This window comes from Anabrus simplex, chromosome 1 (assembly GCF_040414725.1).
Source record: "Anabrus simplex isolate iqAnaSimp1 chromosome 1, ASM4041472v1, whole genome shotgun sequence".
Lineage (NCBI taxonomy): Eukaryota > Metazoa > Arthropoda > Insecta > Orthoptera > Tettigoniidae > Anabrus > Anabrus simplex.
Genome location: NC_090265.1, coordinates 1,614,513,280 through 1,614,530,008, shown reverse-complemented (window position 1 = coordinate 1,614,530,008; position 16,729 = coordinate 1,614,513,280). Strand labels below are relative to the sequence as shown.

At 37.3% G+C, this 16,729-nt stretch overlaps 1 protein-coding gene across 4 annotated transcripts in view; it reads left to right on the top strand.

The window, feature by feature from the left end:
* Window positions 1-16,729, top strand: part of gfzf (GST-containing FLYWCH zinc-finger protein) — a 69,100-nt gene that overhangs the window by 7,995 nt on the left and 44,376 nt on the right. For all 4 annotated transcript variants that reach the window (XM_067153932.2, XM_067153923.2, XM_067153941.2 and 1 more), the window contains exons 2-3: window positions 311-463; window positions 12,516-12,574. In XM_067153932.2, coding sequence (XP_067010033.1) covers window positions 320-463; window positions 12,516-12,574 — 203 coding nt within the window. In that variant the 5' untranslated portion in view covers window positions 311-319. The remainder of the gene's footprint in view (window positions 1-310; window positions 464-12,515; window positions 12,575-16,729) is intronic.

Here is a 16,729-nt window from a genome sequence, read left to right as displayed (position 1 = left end):
ATATCTTGTTTACATATGTAAATTATTTGATTGACTGGAAACATTTTATAGTCTCACTGTTACCAAGCTGATACTGAAAAGCATGGCTTCTGGCTCATTGTTCTATCCAATTCAATCAAATCATTTAAAGCTGATTAACTTATCTTAAAAGTTCCAATGATTGAATATTTCAGTACTTTGCTGTTGATTTTGTTGTGAACAATGCTACAAGAATATTATTATTATTATTATTATTATTATTATTATTATTATTATTATTATTATTATTATTATTATTATTATTAAAATACTCTGTTTCATTCATCCTCAGGTTCTCAGTATGTCCGGTATAAAGCTGTACTCAGTTTCTGATAGCCCACCATCATTTGCCGTGAGGCTGGGACTAGAGGCTTTAGGCTTGCCATATTCTGTTGTGGAAGTGGATTATGCAGCTGGAGAACACCTCACAGCAGAATATGCAAAGGTAAAGACCATTGTGTACCATATACTTTGCTGTGTTACCTACAGTGTTGCTATAATGATAAAACCAAAAACATATTAAAATAAAGGAACATCATGACAATTTAATAAGGAAATACATAAGTATATTAATTTACTAGCAAATGTACCTGTGCTTCGCTATGGTATTCTACAATGAATACCGATTTCTACGTAAATTACTTTAAGTGCAATGTGTAAGATTATATTAAATTGCATGTCTATTAGCGTTATCCGAGAAACACCACAGGGAGGACCCCATACTTTGTTTCTGATGAAAGGTGCGCATTGGGGAGTTTCGACAATAACGGCAAGCCACATTTCCTACTGCCATTCACAATCGAGTTCGGGAGTTTCTACTATAACGGCAGGCTCACTTGCCAACTGCCATTTACAATTCTTATTATAGAGACAGGTCCCTTTTCCTAAAGCCAGCCACAATTGAGTTAGGAGATTTGATTATAATTGAGCAGCTCTATCTAATATATAGGGGATCAAGATATGACAAAAGTAATAGAACCAGAGTTGTAGATCTCTCCAAATTGAGCAGCGATTGTGCTCTCTGTTTTGTGATATGACTTACCCTTTAGCCACCAATTACCCTGAAATGAAGATCTGCACCGTCCTTAAAACTGCCTTCATATTTCAATATTTTTTGGGGCCAAGAAGTTACACAATTGAACATCAGGGAAATTTTCCTCAAAGGAAAAAGAGTCCAGTTTTCAGGATTAGCACTCGCATACATACGAAGAAATTAAGGAGGAAAGTAATACGGTTAAGAAAGTAAACATTAACTGAAGATAGGATAATAACTGAGGGCAGCCATATATGAAAAATGTGTAAATACCAAGTGGATGTATTGGAAAAATGAAATGTCCCTCACTAAACTGATGATATGAGTTACAGATTTAAGAAAGCAGAAACAAAGGAGATTTTTAGGCGCAGGGATTCTTTGATAAGAAGATGACTTAGGGTGTTATTGGATAAACCTAAAGAGGCAAGGCAGAGGCACCACAGAGGTACGTCAGAGGCAAGAAATTAAAACAGAAAATCAAAGTAGAAGAGAAATACAGTAAAAATTACAGCAAATATCAGAAAACATCTTACGGTGTGAAATAATAGGCTACACTCTGCGGTACTGTTGAAATATTATCAGCCACCCTTAGTCCTATTTGAAGATGACTGTAACCTCCAACGGTATTCTGCAAATATCCAGCAGAATGGCGCTTTGACGCCTCTCTCGCCTTCTACCCAACGAACAATCACGAGTTTACAGGAATAATGGCAAAAATGGTATTATGTTACTTCCCTGCTAGCAAGCAGCTAGAGACATTGCCATGGTAACCATTAGGTTTGCCGTCGGTCTGCGCAGGTGTCCGTCACTCAACGCAGAGCATGAAACCCACAGAAAATAGTAATTTTCTCCATCATTTGAAGAGTAAGCAAAATTATGTATATGAAATATTTGTATAAAATGAAGGGACAATTTGCATATAGTCTATGGATTTTACAGAAATTCAATAGGATAAGAGAAAATTGAAGAAGACCGTTGTGGCCTTCCTATAAACCCCCAGTCTATTCAGTGATTTTTAAATCATATGCATATCTAAACCTGCTCTTGGATGAATGAAGTTTGGTTGAGATCTCTTCGGCCGTTTTGCCGTGATGGTGGAACAAACGGCAAAAAAGCTAAAAACCACTTATATGGTCCTGAGTTGACCTAAAATGGATAAATATCTGAAAAATTGGCAAAATAAATGAAATTACAGACAGTGGACCCTCTACAACTTTATTTATAAAAATGTGATTTAATGAAAACTAAAGCTATGCCTGTTGGGATAGGGAATATGAAACTGAAACAAGTGGATCATTTAAAATTTATAATATACTAGCAAGATACCCATGCTTCGCTACAGTATTATACTCAAATTTATAATTGAATGCTTATTGTTTTATATATAATCAGCCAAAATTCGCGATCTGACAGGTTTTCTGAGAGAATCCGCCAAATTTCGCGATCTGACTAGTTTTCTAATAGATTACGGCAAGTTTCCTCCCATTTTTCAATCTTTCTTTCCAGGAATCGATTTCGTACTTCCCGTGCTAGGTCCAGGTATTCCACCCGGTCAGTTGGGTCCCTAAATCTTTGCCATCTTTTCCTGTAAGCATGTTTAATATGGATCAAATCCTTGAGGAGATCCGGCGTGGTTTCGTCTTGGGTGCCTTGGCTTTACTGAACCCGCGGCCGGACTGCATTTTTAGTCATTGCCCGTCCAGGACCCGTTTCCAGCGCGGTCCGTAACATTATTATTATTGTTGTTGTTATTATTATTATTATTATAGATGTTCTGGACCCCATAGCAAGATGCAAGACCGCTACTTGGCGGTAAATTACATCTGCTGCCATTGTCATTGTTGACATAGTGACCAGCACCATTGTCGCGCATAGGCAAGTGTGCGGGATTTCTGGCGATACGAATGACATACTTCTGTGTATTATTGACCTTATTATAGAGGTGAACAATTGGACTGTCAATCTCATTCCTATCGTTTATTTCAAAGGTGTTTAAATTTTCATTTATATGCCAGGAGAATCTACTCTAATCTAAGAACGTTCTCTGAAGAAAAAGATGGCTCTTGAAAACGAACCCAGGAAAGATTAAAAATGATCGGTTTATGATCAGAATAAGTACATCGAAAATCTACAGCTTGTTTCCAGTCATTCGACAGGGTCAGGAATGGAATTAATAAAGCCCCCATCTAGCGGCGACAATTGGAACTGTGCCGGCTGCTGAAGCCTGTCGCACTCCTCTGGGGCAATGGATAATGAATGACAAATGAAATGAAATGATATTGGACAGTGTGCTGGAATGAATGATGACAGGAAAAACCAGAGTATCCTGAGAAAATCTGTCTCGCCTCCGTTTTGTCCAGCACAAATGTCACGTGGAGTGACCGGGATTTGAACCACGGAACCGAGCTGTGAGAGGCCGGCGCGCTGCCACCTGAGCAACGGAGGCTCCTTATAAGTACATTATGAACAGTAAAATCAACTGGACTCACCTTCTTTTACACCCCACCGCCGTCAAGTTAATTTACCCCCCCCCCCCCCCCAAAAAATTAAAAGAAGGCATGTTTCTTTATGTTTAAAGGAGATTCCAAACACCAATGTTCACGTCTATTACCTTCAGCTTTGGGATATAAGTATCCCCATAAAAATAATTCAGTTTATTTCACTCCTTTTCACACACCCCCCCCCCCCCCCCCCAAGTGAATTTTCCGGCAAAAAACTTGTTTCTTTAATAGTAAAGGATCTTCTAAATACCAATTATCACGACTCTAACTTCTTCAGTTTTTGATTTCTGTGTCCTCATGAAAGGAATTCAACTCCATTTTACTCCCGCCCCCCAAGATGATTCCCCCCCCCCCAAAAACGTGTTTTTCTTTGTTTTTAAAGGAGATACAAATACCAATTTTCACGTCTGTAACAACTTTAGTTTTTATTAGATGAAAGTATTCTCATACAATTAAGTCAATTCATTTTTCAATTCTTTCACCCCCCCACCCCCACTTCATTGGATTTTCCGAGAATACGTGTTTCTTTACTTTTAAAGCAGATTCCAAATACTAAATTTCATGTCTGTAACATCTTCATTCTTGAGATATCATTAGCCTAATTAAAATAATTCAACACCATTTTCAGACACTTTTACCCCTCCCCCTTCCACCCAAGTGGTATTTCGGAAAACTAAAAATACACGTTTCTTGATTTTTAATAGAGATAAAAAATACCATTTTTCACTTCTGTAACATGTTAAGTTTTTTAGATATACTGTACAAATTCTCATTTTAAAATTTCACCCCCTTTTTAGTTCTCCTTAAGTGGAGTTTCCAAAAACAAATCACCTATGTTTCTTTACATTTACAGGAGATTCCAAATACCACTTTTTATGTCTGTAACATTTTACATCTCTCAGGTATTCTGTAGATATAATCTTTCAAAAAATTCACCCCAATTTGTCACTCCTGTTTAACCGCCATTAATTGAATTTTCCAAAAACAAAAAAACACGTGTTTCTTTATTTTTAAAGAAGATCCCATATACAAATTTTCAGTTCTGTAATATCTTCAGTTTCTGAGATATATGTATCCTCATTAAAGGCATTCAACCCATTATTCACCCTTTTACACCCCTCCTATTGGGATTTACAGAATACAAAAAAATACGTGTTCCTTTATTTTTAAAGAAGATTCTAAATATCAATTTTTACATGTGCAGACTTTTTAATTTTTGAGATATAGATACAGACATTTTAAAAATTCACCCCCTTTTCACCCCCATTAATTGGATTTTCCAAAAACAAAAAATATGTATTTCTTTATTTTTAAAGGAGATCCCAAACACCAATTTTTAGGTCTGTAATATCTTCAGTTTCTGAGATATATGTATCCTCATTAAAGGCATTCAACCCGTTTTTCACCCCTTTTCATCCCTCCTATTGGGATTTTCTGAAAACAAAAAAATACGCGTTTCTTTATTTTTAATGATGATTCTAAATACCAATTTTTACATCTGTAAACTTTCAAAATTTTGAGATATAGATACACTCATTTTAAAAATTCACCCCCCTTTTCACCCTCCCATTAATTGGATTTTCTGAAAACAAAAAAGTACGTGTTTCTTTATTTTTAAAAGAGATCAAAAGTACAAATTTTCAGGTCTGTAATATGTTCAGTTTCTGAGATATGAGTACCGGTATCCTGATTAAAGACATTCAACACCTTTTTCACCCCTCCTATTGGGATTTTCTGAAAACAGAAAAATACGTATTTCCTTATTTTTAAAGAAGATTCTAAATGCCAATTTTTACATCTGTAAACTTTTAAAGTTTTGAGATATAGATACACTCATTTTAAAAATTAAGCCCCCCCCCCTTTTCACCCCCTTAGCGAAGGAATATCCAAAAATCCTCTCTTAGCGAGCACCTACATGTTAATATGAATGTATCCCCAAAATTTCATTTCTGTATGTCCAGTAGTTTTGGCTTGACGATGATGAATCAGTCAGGACATGTTACTTTATATATATATAGATTTATATACAATTTATATTCTATAAATAAACTGTAAGTAAGAAAGCTGAAAATACTTAGGATGTGCATTCTTCCAAGATGACAGTGTAAGTGAAAATGGATCAAGGTGGAAGAACACTAATACAGCGAGCTTGCAGTTGTGCGATCTTTGATATTCTGTAAGAAAGAAGTGTATTCCCCAATAATAGGGTTGTGGTACTATATATCGAACACTTAAGGTTATCTCTATGAATTATTGACCATTATTTTCTTCAAGTGAAGAACGGACCTCTGAAATAGTTATGAAACATTAACGGAACATCCCCTGGTTGCAACTAGCTTGTTCAGGCTTTTAAAATGTACAATTTGTAGGCTCGAGGCGCTCTTAAATGCAACAGTTGTATTCCTTCATATATCGAACGGTCTGCATTATATATCGATCAGTGAGGTCTTATTTATCGAACATGATTTTTATATATCGAACGGTAAGGTTTTCAATACCGAACAGAAATATTTATTTTAAATCTCTTTACTTTAGACATTATATCATTGTAATAACATGAGAAAAATAGAATGATTCTTAAATATAAATCACAAAAGTAGAAGAAGCAATATTAATACACATTCAAATATCCTGAGAGACACAAAAAACAGTTTTTTTTAATCTCTACCCTTCCACATACAGCAGAACATATCTTTAGTCTTCCTTCTTTCTTTTCTTTCTCTTCAATTCTTCCCGATACTCCTTTGAAGATATCACGTATGTTTTCCTTAATCTAAACTGATGAGGTTTTTCTGGTACTTCAGGAACTTTGAGAAAATCCTTGAAAGAATCATCACTACTACTTGAGGTGGGTGAGCAAGCAGGTTCTGAAGCAATTTCATGCTCATTCAATATTTTCGGTTTGTGAACTTTTACTCCACCCTTCAAAATGACGGCACCAGGAAGATCTTTCTTGGGAGAAGGTACATACACCTCTAAACATTCATCATTCCACGTGAAATCATCTCTTCCCTGATCACCATCATCTTCTGATGAACCGTCTGTCATTACTTCATTCTGATTAGTCGATATTGTTTCACGTGTTGCATTGTACCAAGTTGTAACACTTTTCCAATAAGCATACAAGTCTGGTTCACCATCATTCTGTTTATCTCCATCACGTCTTAGTTTGTCATTGAACTCATCGAGAATGCGAGGAGGCAAGAATTCCTCCAAGTCATCAAGCACGAACTTTAACTTCTCATTGGAAGTGGAAAGGGATGTTGGGCTGCCTTCGTCACTATCTTGCTGTTGCCTTCCCACCAGGGATTTCAAAATATCTGCAACACATTTTGTGTAGCCCACAGCGTTAGGATCTAGTGGATAGAGACCACACTTATGAAAGGCGCTTTTCACAATATCTGGCCGAACAGCATCATCCCAAACTTTCTTTAGCATGCATGCAAAATTTATCTTGGTTAACGATGCACCAAGAGTTCATATTTTCTCATCTTGAAGAGCATTTTCCCATGCTCTCTTTAGAGGTGCAAATACCCCTACATCTGCTGGTTTCAGAAGATGGGTGGTGTTAGGGAAAAGGCAGTACAAAATTATTCCATGGTCATGACAATATTTACTGACTTGAAGGGATAAGTGACTCCTGTGTCCATCAAGAAATAAAATAACAGGAAGTGTAATTTTCTCTACCTCTAGCCATGACCTAAAGTGTTGAAGGTAGTTCAGAAATGTTGCGACCTTCATCCAGCCACTTTCAGTTTTCTCATAGATCCAAGGCTCTGGTACACTATCTTTGATAATTTGCTGAAGTCGTATGTTGCTGTAGACAATCATTGTCGGGGCACAATGCCCATCGGCACAGAAATTTTCGAGCACTGTTATGCCTTCTTTCTATTTAGAGGTTGCCGTAATTTGAAGCTGTTCCCCTCTGACTCCAAGGTACTTTCCTGAAACCTTATGGAACAGAAAATTTGTCACATCTGCATTGAAGATCCTGCTTAGGTCTTCCATAATTGATCTTACATCCTCAGATTCCAGGTAGCAGGACAGTCCAGCAAACCAACCACGTATTCTCTCCTCCGAGACAGCAGCCCTGCCCTTGCTAATGGTTTCAGCTTTCTTCTGAGACAGGGAAGGATGCCGTCCCATAAAACATTTCAACCAGGTTTTACCTGGTCTTCCATACTTAAACTGTCTGCTCCTTCCTGATGACCGCACAATTTGCTGAACAGTGTCAAGTAAATTCTTTTTCTTCAACGGAAATCCTCTCTTAGCCATGTTGATTATCCATTCACTAATGCCCTCTTCTTCTCGTGGACTCAGGAACGGTTTCCGGCCAAGGGCAGTCTGAATCTTCTGATGTCCAGATAGTTCGTCGTTTAACATTGTTAAAGGAACCTGGTATGTTTTAGATGCCTGCCTTTGCTACATCATACCGGACTTAACCTGTTGAACAGCTTCAGTCAAGGCAGATAATGAATACTGACACCGTTTCATTTTTTCAACAGGTTTAACTCTGGCTTTTGGAACAATTCCCCTGTTGGGCATCTTAATTTTGACCATAGTCAAGCTCTGAGCACTAGTTAAGGAAATAAGCAAGAACTCCAAAAACAATCATTTTCTGCTTTCTAGTTTTAAACAGCTAAAATATAATAACATTGTCTTTTTTTTCAAAGAGTGCAGGGTAATTGCCCCCACACACCCCTCATGGCAATGCCACATTTGCCGATGACGAGAAACCTTGGATAGTGACAGGATTGTCAGATGAAGTGATTAGAACAACGTACGGCATCAGACAGATACACGACATCGTAAAGGAAATCTAACTATACCCGACGAGGTTCAAATTCAGGCCCTCTCAAGTTACAGATAGACGCCTCAGCAGTCACAACCACAGAAATCCGGACTTCGGCGCCAAATAAAACAATACTACAAATTAAAATCATAAACAACCCATTCATTTTCAGTGGTGTTCGATATTAAGGGTTGTTTTGTATTAAATGAACCTCATTTATCGAACGTCCTTTTGATATTATAAAATGGGAGTCAAATATCGAACAGTATTTTATTTTAGAAATAAATATCAAGATAGGTGAAAACTCACAATACAAGAAATTAATAAACATGTATGTATGTATGTTACCACAACTTGTTATTTAAAGGATACCTTCTGAAGACACTATTTTACCGGCAAAAACAGATAATCACAGGGACACTGCACCTTAGTAACAATACAACAGTCTCATCAAAATCCTGCCAACTCCAAAGTTCTGAGACTTTCCCACGCTCACCAACACGATAACGACTTCGACCTATCGATTGACACAAAGCTAAGTTTGGAAGGGTGAATTTAGAAATCTCAGATGTTATGCAAACTTCTCAATATCCTTATTTTGCAACGAGATGTGTGAACTGTTCGATATTTAAAGGGTGTTCGATATATTGTGCCATTACCCTACTATTCTTACATCACTCTACTTTTAGGTCAAGTTAGCTATATGGGAGTGAAAGCTAGAAAGAACAGAATATCTTATCCAGAAGCTGGAAGTGATAGATATAAAAGTGATATGACTGTTTGTACAAACAGCCAAGAACAGAAAAATAGGAGAATAACAGACTCTGTCATGTAAAGTAAGGGAAGCAGGGGAAGACCTAAGCATTGAAAGAGGTGTAGAACCTTACAAGACCACAGTGTTAGTTGCAAACAGAGGGTTATGGAGACCCTTAGTTCCTTCATAAAAGCTTGCAGGCAGAATGCTGAAGGACATAACAGTCTATAATGAATATAATACAAGGGTTGGGGCAAAAGTCATTGCAACCATTTTCTTTCTTGCAGATACCAGCCTGGTTGGAAAATGCAACATATATAGGTGAAGGATCAGGTGGGAACTACATGTGTGGACACTGAAGAACACATGAATATGAATATTATGGCAGTGTATAGGACAATACTGATTTCATGGTGCAAAATAATTACAGTCAAGCCCACCTCCTACATTACAGCAGAGCACAGCACAGTACACATACAGTCAACATGACAAAACTGGGTCTAAAGGCCCTCAAAGTAGTCCTCTGCAACATTCACCACATGCTGCCAACAACGTGGGAGGTACTGATTACCATCTGCGTCACCATTTGCCACACCATGTGTGAACCGGGTTATCTATTGTCATACAGCATTGGCAATATCCTCTTGTGTTGCAAAGTGCCTAACACGTAGTGGTTCCTCCTTTACCTTTCAAATGAGATAAAAGCCACAGGGTAAAAGGTCAGGAGAGTACAGCAGGTGCTCCAATTCTCTCCATCTCCAGTGTCGCAGTTGCGGCCATACACACTCTGCTTTAGGTGGTTTTGCGTTGTCGTGCAGAATGATTGCACTTTCCACAAGATCCGGATGTTTCTCCCGAACGCTACGCCGTTCCTGTCACACCAGTCTCTCCAAGAAGACCCTGTTGTACTCTGCGCTCACTGTTCTGCCATGTGGAACAAAGTGGCACACAATGACATCCCTGACATGATATGTGATGATCACCATCAATTTCATGGGAGAAGGATTCTGACGGAACTTCTGCCGCCTTGGTGATCCAGCATGTTGCCACTTTGCACTTTGCAGACTGATGTTTGAGTTCCAGTTCGTATGACCTGGCCCAAAATTCATCGATCATGACAGGAAGTAGCCGCTGTCCCGTTGACAGTGTGTTAGGTGGTCGGAGCATGTTGCACATCACATCCACCGTTGAACTTCTGTCAGTGCATGTTGTATCCACTGCGATACGATTTTGCACAGCTGCAGCTCTGTCTGTAATATCCTGTGGATGGTGCCTTGCTCGATGCCACTTGCCTCTCTAACACCAGTAGCATCCATCGTCTGTCTTCCTCGAGGAGCTGCTCGATGACAGAATGTGCCACGTTGGTTCACACACTGACAGGTCATCCTGAGTGTTGCTGATCACTGGTTGCCACACATCCTTGCTGAAACTTTCCTACCCACTATTCTACTGTACGGTATATGAGGACATTATTCCCAAGGGCTTCCACAAATTCACTGACATTCTCTTGCATTTCTCCCCTGGAGAATGGCTATTTTGATGTATGCACACTGCTCAACACGGGTTACTTCCATCTCGCATGACGTTCGCCACACAACTGATTTCACAGCGCCTTCTGTGCTGCTACCAGCAATCACAGAGCCATCTGTTGTTGTGAATACACACTATGCCTGCATACCTTCCATGTGACAAATAGCAGTTTGTGATTCGCTCACATATCTGCATGAAAAACAAAAATTGCAATGACTTTTGCCCCAACGCTCGTATATGTAACGAAAACATGCTGTACAGTGGTATACTTATTACTAACATTGATAAAACATAATACTATCAGCTTACTATTACACTGCTTTTGATAAGTATCCAAACACTTAGAAGCTGTTGTGACAGTCTTCTTATTTTCACAGGATACGTTTGCTATGAACCACACCCGGGCGACTGGAGTGGGATATTGATGATGATGATGATGTTTGCTATGCAGTACTAAATAATTATCAACAGTCCTGATTTCTGAAATAGGTTTGTCCTGAAGTCCAGTCACTTGAATGTGAGTCCATTGGCTGTGCGTTTTCTTTTTCTGTTTCCTATTTAAATACTGCATTACACTCTCGCATGCCAACAATGGGACATCTATCAAACTTGGTAAGCTGATCATGTGATTGCCTTGTTTGCTGATTTGGGATCCTTAAGGTTCAACAGACCTACAGGTAAAATAGCACCAATAGCTTGATCCCAAACTGTGAAGTATTTCACCAATTACCTCTCTATTCACATCATATAACACCTTGCATATCAGATGTTAACCTTTCATAACCTACTGCATAGTAAACTGTAAAACTTTCTGTTTTATTGGCTTTATGACACATCTTATAGCAATGGTGGAATAGGAAAGGGCTAGGAGTTGGAAGGAAGCAGCCGTGGCCTTAATTAAAGTGCAGCCCCAGCATTTGCCTGGTGTGAAAATGGGAAACCATGGAAAAAACATCTTCAAGGCTGACGATAGTGGGGTTCGAACTTACCAACTCCCGAATGCAAGCTCACTCCTGGACACCCCTAAATGAATGACCAAGGTGCTTGGTAACTGAAAAGTAAAATGCTTATCACCAATTCTTCATGATGTTTAGATATTTATGAACAGAAGTATGAACAAAATTCAATTAAAAAAAAAAAAAAAAAAAGCCATGCTTAAAATGAAAGCACTAAACTAATTTTTAAGCTTAACTCTTGACTCACTTCAACTATTGAAGATAGAGCAGAAGAACAGAGGAAATCTCAAGTCAGCTACCAAATGGATGTTGAGCCAAATCCCTTACTGCTTCTAGAGTACTTAATATCTCCAATGAGACCCGTATGAAAATTATCCGATAATTTAATTATATTTTTCTGACATGTCTTTCCTAGAAATTTGATCTCCTAGTCTATTTCTAGAAGGAAATACAGTACTGTGTTGTATGTTGGGTATTCAGCCCAAAGGCTGGTTTGATCCTCTACAGCTCCACCAGCAGCTGTCATAGATAGCCTAGGTGTCACTGAAGAGGCATACTAGGGAAATGAGGAGTGAGATAGTTTCACATTGCTTTCCTCACTGACCCAGAAGTTGCTATTACATATCAGTCTGCCAAGCCCACTGAAATGCATACACCAACCGACTCTATGAACGATATTTTCACACCATTCATAACAGGGACTGGCTGCATAAGGAACGGTATTACTAGAATCGCTCATACCTCGGTCACTTTCATATTGTCAAAGCCAAGGATGAGACTGAGACAGGTCAATGAAAGTAACAAATTTATTCTAGCCCATACCAGAAGACATAGTGCACTATAAATACTACATCCTGCCAACCATGGCATACTACAGTACTATAAGCACTAAATGTTGTACAATGAGTAATATTCTTTTTTTCTGTTACAGAAAAACCCTCAGAAAGAAATTCCATGTCTTGATGATAATGGATTTCTCCTCAGTGAAAGGTATAAATTATTATCATATTTAAGTTATAAGTCTATCATAATCTGTTATAGAGGTACTTTTCTATGAACTAAATCATATAATGCTATCTTAAGAACAGTAGCCAGCACAAAAAGTGCTCATTATGTATCAAAACTAGCAGAAGTACCCGTTCTTCGTACGGGTTATCAGAAACTGGCTTTAGTTACTCATACTATCAGTGTGACTGACTACATTAGATATTTATATCACTGGTGTATTTACTTAAGTACGTAGAAATTATTTATCATGTTTGGAACTATAGTGTATCTTCTTCTTCTTTTCTTCATGAGGGCCTCTAAATATTAGTTCCTAATTAGCGTCGACCTCTAAGATCTTTTGCTACCATGTTTTTCCTTCATTCCCACCTACATATACCTGCTCCCTTCAGGTTTAATGTAAGTATACTTCCGCTAGATAGTACTACAAATATAAATATTACTGAATGTATTTGTTTGATCCGACATTTCGTAACTATTAGAAATGATTTTTGAAATACTTTATGCATGAAAGAAACTACTATAATTATTGAGAATTATAAATCTCTGGGCTTGGTACTCATGTCACACATCATATAATGAATCTGAGTATAAATGTTGAGAAATTGTTTCAAGTCAAGTCTTGACAATTGTGTACAGTATATAGGTTGTTTTCATGGTTACAATGATCGTAAAAGTGGACCAAAATATCGGCACTAATAACATCAGTGATCCTACTACTCCATGATTTGATAGAAAATAGTTTAAACTATAGGTAACAGACTCCGCAAAATGCTGAACCTAAGCCAGTACGTAAAAACGGAGGCCTGTCGGCAACCGCCGGTTGCTGTACTACAGAGATCTCCGGGGCTATTATTTTTATACTTCACTCCCTTTCCATCCCCGCCCAAAGGAGTGCTATGAGCGTCTTACACAACAGTTTATTTTTTTCCAGATAGTAAGTCATATGTGTATCAATTTTGGTTGGCAGCTATGCCCAAACGTACATGCATAATCTAGCTGCTGTAGAATCCTGGAGCTGGCGTTGCCATGGTTACTGCCGTTCGTTCCTTTATCCGATTCCTAGAGCAGGGGTAGTGTGGTTCCAATATCTCCATAACATCTTGTTCTTTGCGTCAAGGGGCTTAAAATGAGCTTTGTCTCGTCCTTGTACAACAAATTCGATTTCACCTATATTAGCCTATGATTTTAATATTTTTATATCACCCTCCGTCGCCCCCCTCGAATTGTTTTGAAAATAGAATACAGCCCATGTTATTCACTGGCAATGTAGCTTTCTATAGGTGAAGTAATTTTTAAAATCAGTTCAGTAGTTTTTGAGTCTATCCGTTACAAACAAATATACAAATTTTTCCTCTTTATGATATTAGTATAGAAGTACAGATTACATCCTTACACATACGGTTGCCGTCAGGAAGGGCATCCAGCCGTAAAACAGGGTCAAATCCACATGTGCGACACAGTTCACACCCGCAACCCCACAGGTGTGGTTAAAGCGATAGAAGAAGAAGATACTCATTTTAAAAATATATTCACCCGCTTTTTTATTCTTTTCACCCCCTTAAGTGGATTTTCCAAAAAGAGTGTGTTCATTTTTAAAGATGATTCCAAGTACCAATTTTAAAGTCTGAAATATCTTCATTTTCTGAGATATATGTATCCTCATATAAATAATTCAACTCCTTCCTCACTATTCTTTTCACACCCCCACCCCTTAAGTGGATTTTCCGAAAACGAATATTTGTGTTCTTTTATTTTTAAAGGGGATTCCAAATATCAATTTTCATGTCTGTAACATGTTAGGTTTTTGTTCTTTGCGTCAAGAGGATTAAATTAAGCTTTGTCTAGTCCTTATACTACAAATTTGATATTTTGCCTATATTAGCCTATTATTTTTATATCTCCTCCCTGTGCCCCCCACCTCGAATTGTTTCGAAGATAAAATACAGTCCATGTTACTCACTGGCAATGTAGCTTTCTATAGGTGAAGAAATTTTTACAATCGGTTCAGTAGTTTTTGAGTCTATCCGTTACAAACAATCAGTATTTATGGTGTTAGTGAAATGTTTATGCCACTTTAAACTTATAACATCAACAGAATCAACATAAAAATATATTCTTTGAAACCAGAGGAACGATATCCAAAGGATTTGTAAAGTGGAGGGAAACATACAAATTTGGGAAAACAAATTATGAGTAATTCAAGATAATATTGTAACAACTGTTATAAAATTTTCAGTAGCAATCGTCAGAAACCATCTGTTCAGATGTCACAGCACTTGAAATTTCTCTAAAAATCTATGGCTCGAAATTTGTTACAAACGCATGTAAATCACTTGTGAAATATTCTGTGTTTCATGGCAAGGGCATTTTAGTGTAAAATTATTATTATTATTACACCCAGTAATATAAAAAAGGATCGTAAGTCATTATCCCTTTTATGATATTTATATATCTTCTTTATCGGTTTTATGACACAAACTTCAATTTCAAATGTTTTATGAAAGAATATTAAAAAGATAATAGGCAATTTGACATTTTTGGAGTGTACAGTCCTGGAAAGGTAGACACTAATACATAATTATATGATAAATAATCAGCTATGTGGAAAACAACATTGGAAGTAAAGAGTATGGAGCAGATTTTTATGTAATTACATATTCTTTTTGCATAAGTTTTAATGCAAGTTACAAAGTTCATTATTTCTACTGTGCATCCCCAAGTGTAAAAACTTAATCTTATTTCACATAAAAACACATATTTTCACATTTTGAAAATGTAAATACATATTTTAAGGAAATCTACAATAAACACATAAATCGGCAATATTTGTTAATCAATAAAATTAAAAATGCTTCTGTGTTATAAAATAATGCTCATATTTTCATTTTACGATTATGGTATTGTTTTTAACAGTGTATTTAACATCATGTATCTGAAACTTGCTGGTCACTGGCTATGTCATTATATTTAGACAGCGATTTGTTTTGCTGCACAAGATGTTTCCTTGCATGATGTCATTCCAACTCGCTTTTATGAGTCAGCCCGCTCGGGTTTTGTTTATAGAATATCAGCGAAAGGTGATCACGGAGAGATAAGGTGATGTAATACTGTTACGACATGGGAGACTGGGAAGAATATTGACACACCATTAGGTAGTGGGATTTCATCACTCCTAAGAGTAAGGTTAGCTGTTCAGGTCCATATATCATTCCCGTGGTTGTGTGATTTTGTATGGATTTCTAAGAAATATTTCCTTCAGTGTCTACTGCTATTCTTTTTACTGAAACAGTGATTCACCATAAATGCATGGATTTAACGATAAAAATTTCATTGTTCCGTATTGAAATTATTGATGTTAAAAATTAAATAACTGGAAAGGAGGTTCAACCTATTCAATACTCAAAAGAAAGAAACGTAGCAATCACATTTCTATTTGAATGGGACCGGTTTCGACCTTAGTCTAGGTCATCATCAGCCATAAAAAACATGTAAAATGTTTAAGAATGTTGTAGGTCAGTTTTTCACTCTGTTAGGCACAAAGACACGACATCACATTCTGTTCTGCACAAAGTCACAACATTAACAATCAACTTGCTAAGATCAAAAAGGCTTGAATTCGCAGACGAACAGATCTGTAGAAGAAAGCCGCCAGCTCCCGGTGACTACGCGGCACACTCAAGGTCACGCGCTGCGGCCAAACACATAACCGAATGAGCACCCGTACTCCAGCTAAGATCTTGGTAAACAGTTGACTTGAAAAAACAATTGTAGAGAGAAGAAAAAAATGTAATAAAAAGCGCAATATCGGAAAACAAATGAAAACTTATATGCACAGTGCGCTATTTTAAAAAAAATTTAGGTTATGATTGAAGTAGTCGAAGTTGGCGCAAGACAAAAATTTTTGAAAGAGGAGAATAAATTAAACGAGGAAGAGTGATAGTGAAATAAGAGAAAGAATAAAAGAAATTGAAGTTAGATGGTAACGAGGAAAGATAAGATAGGGAAATGAAGGAGGGGTAGTTTAAGGTGGGTTAGGAGGGTGGGTTATTGGAGGTAGAAAATGTGGGTGGGAACTATGTAAGACATGGAAAATAGAATTGGGGTTTTGGAATTTGGAATTTTTGAGAAGAAGAATTA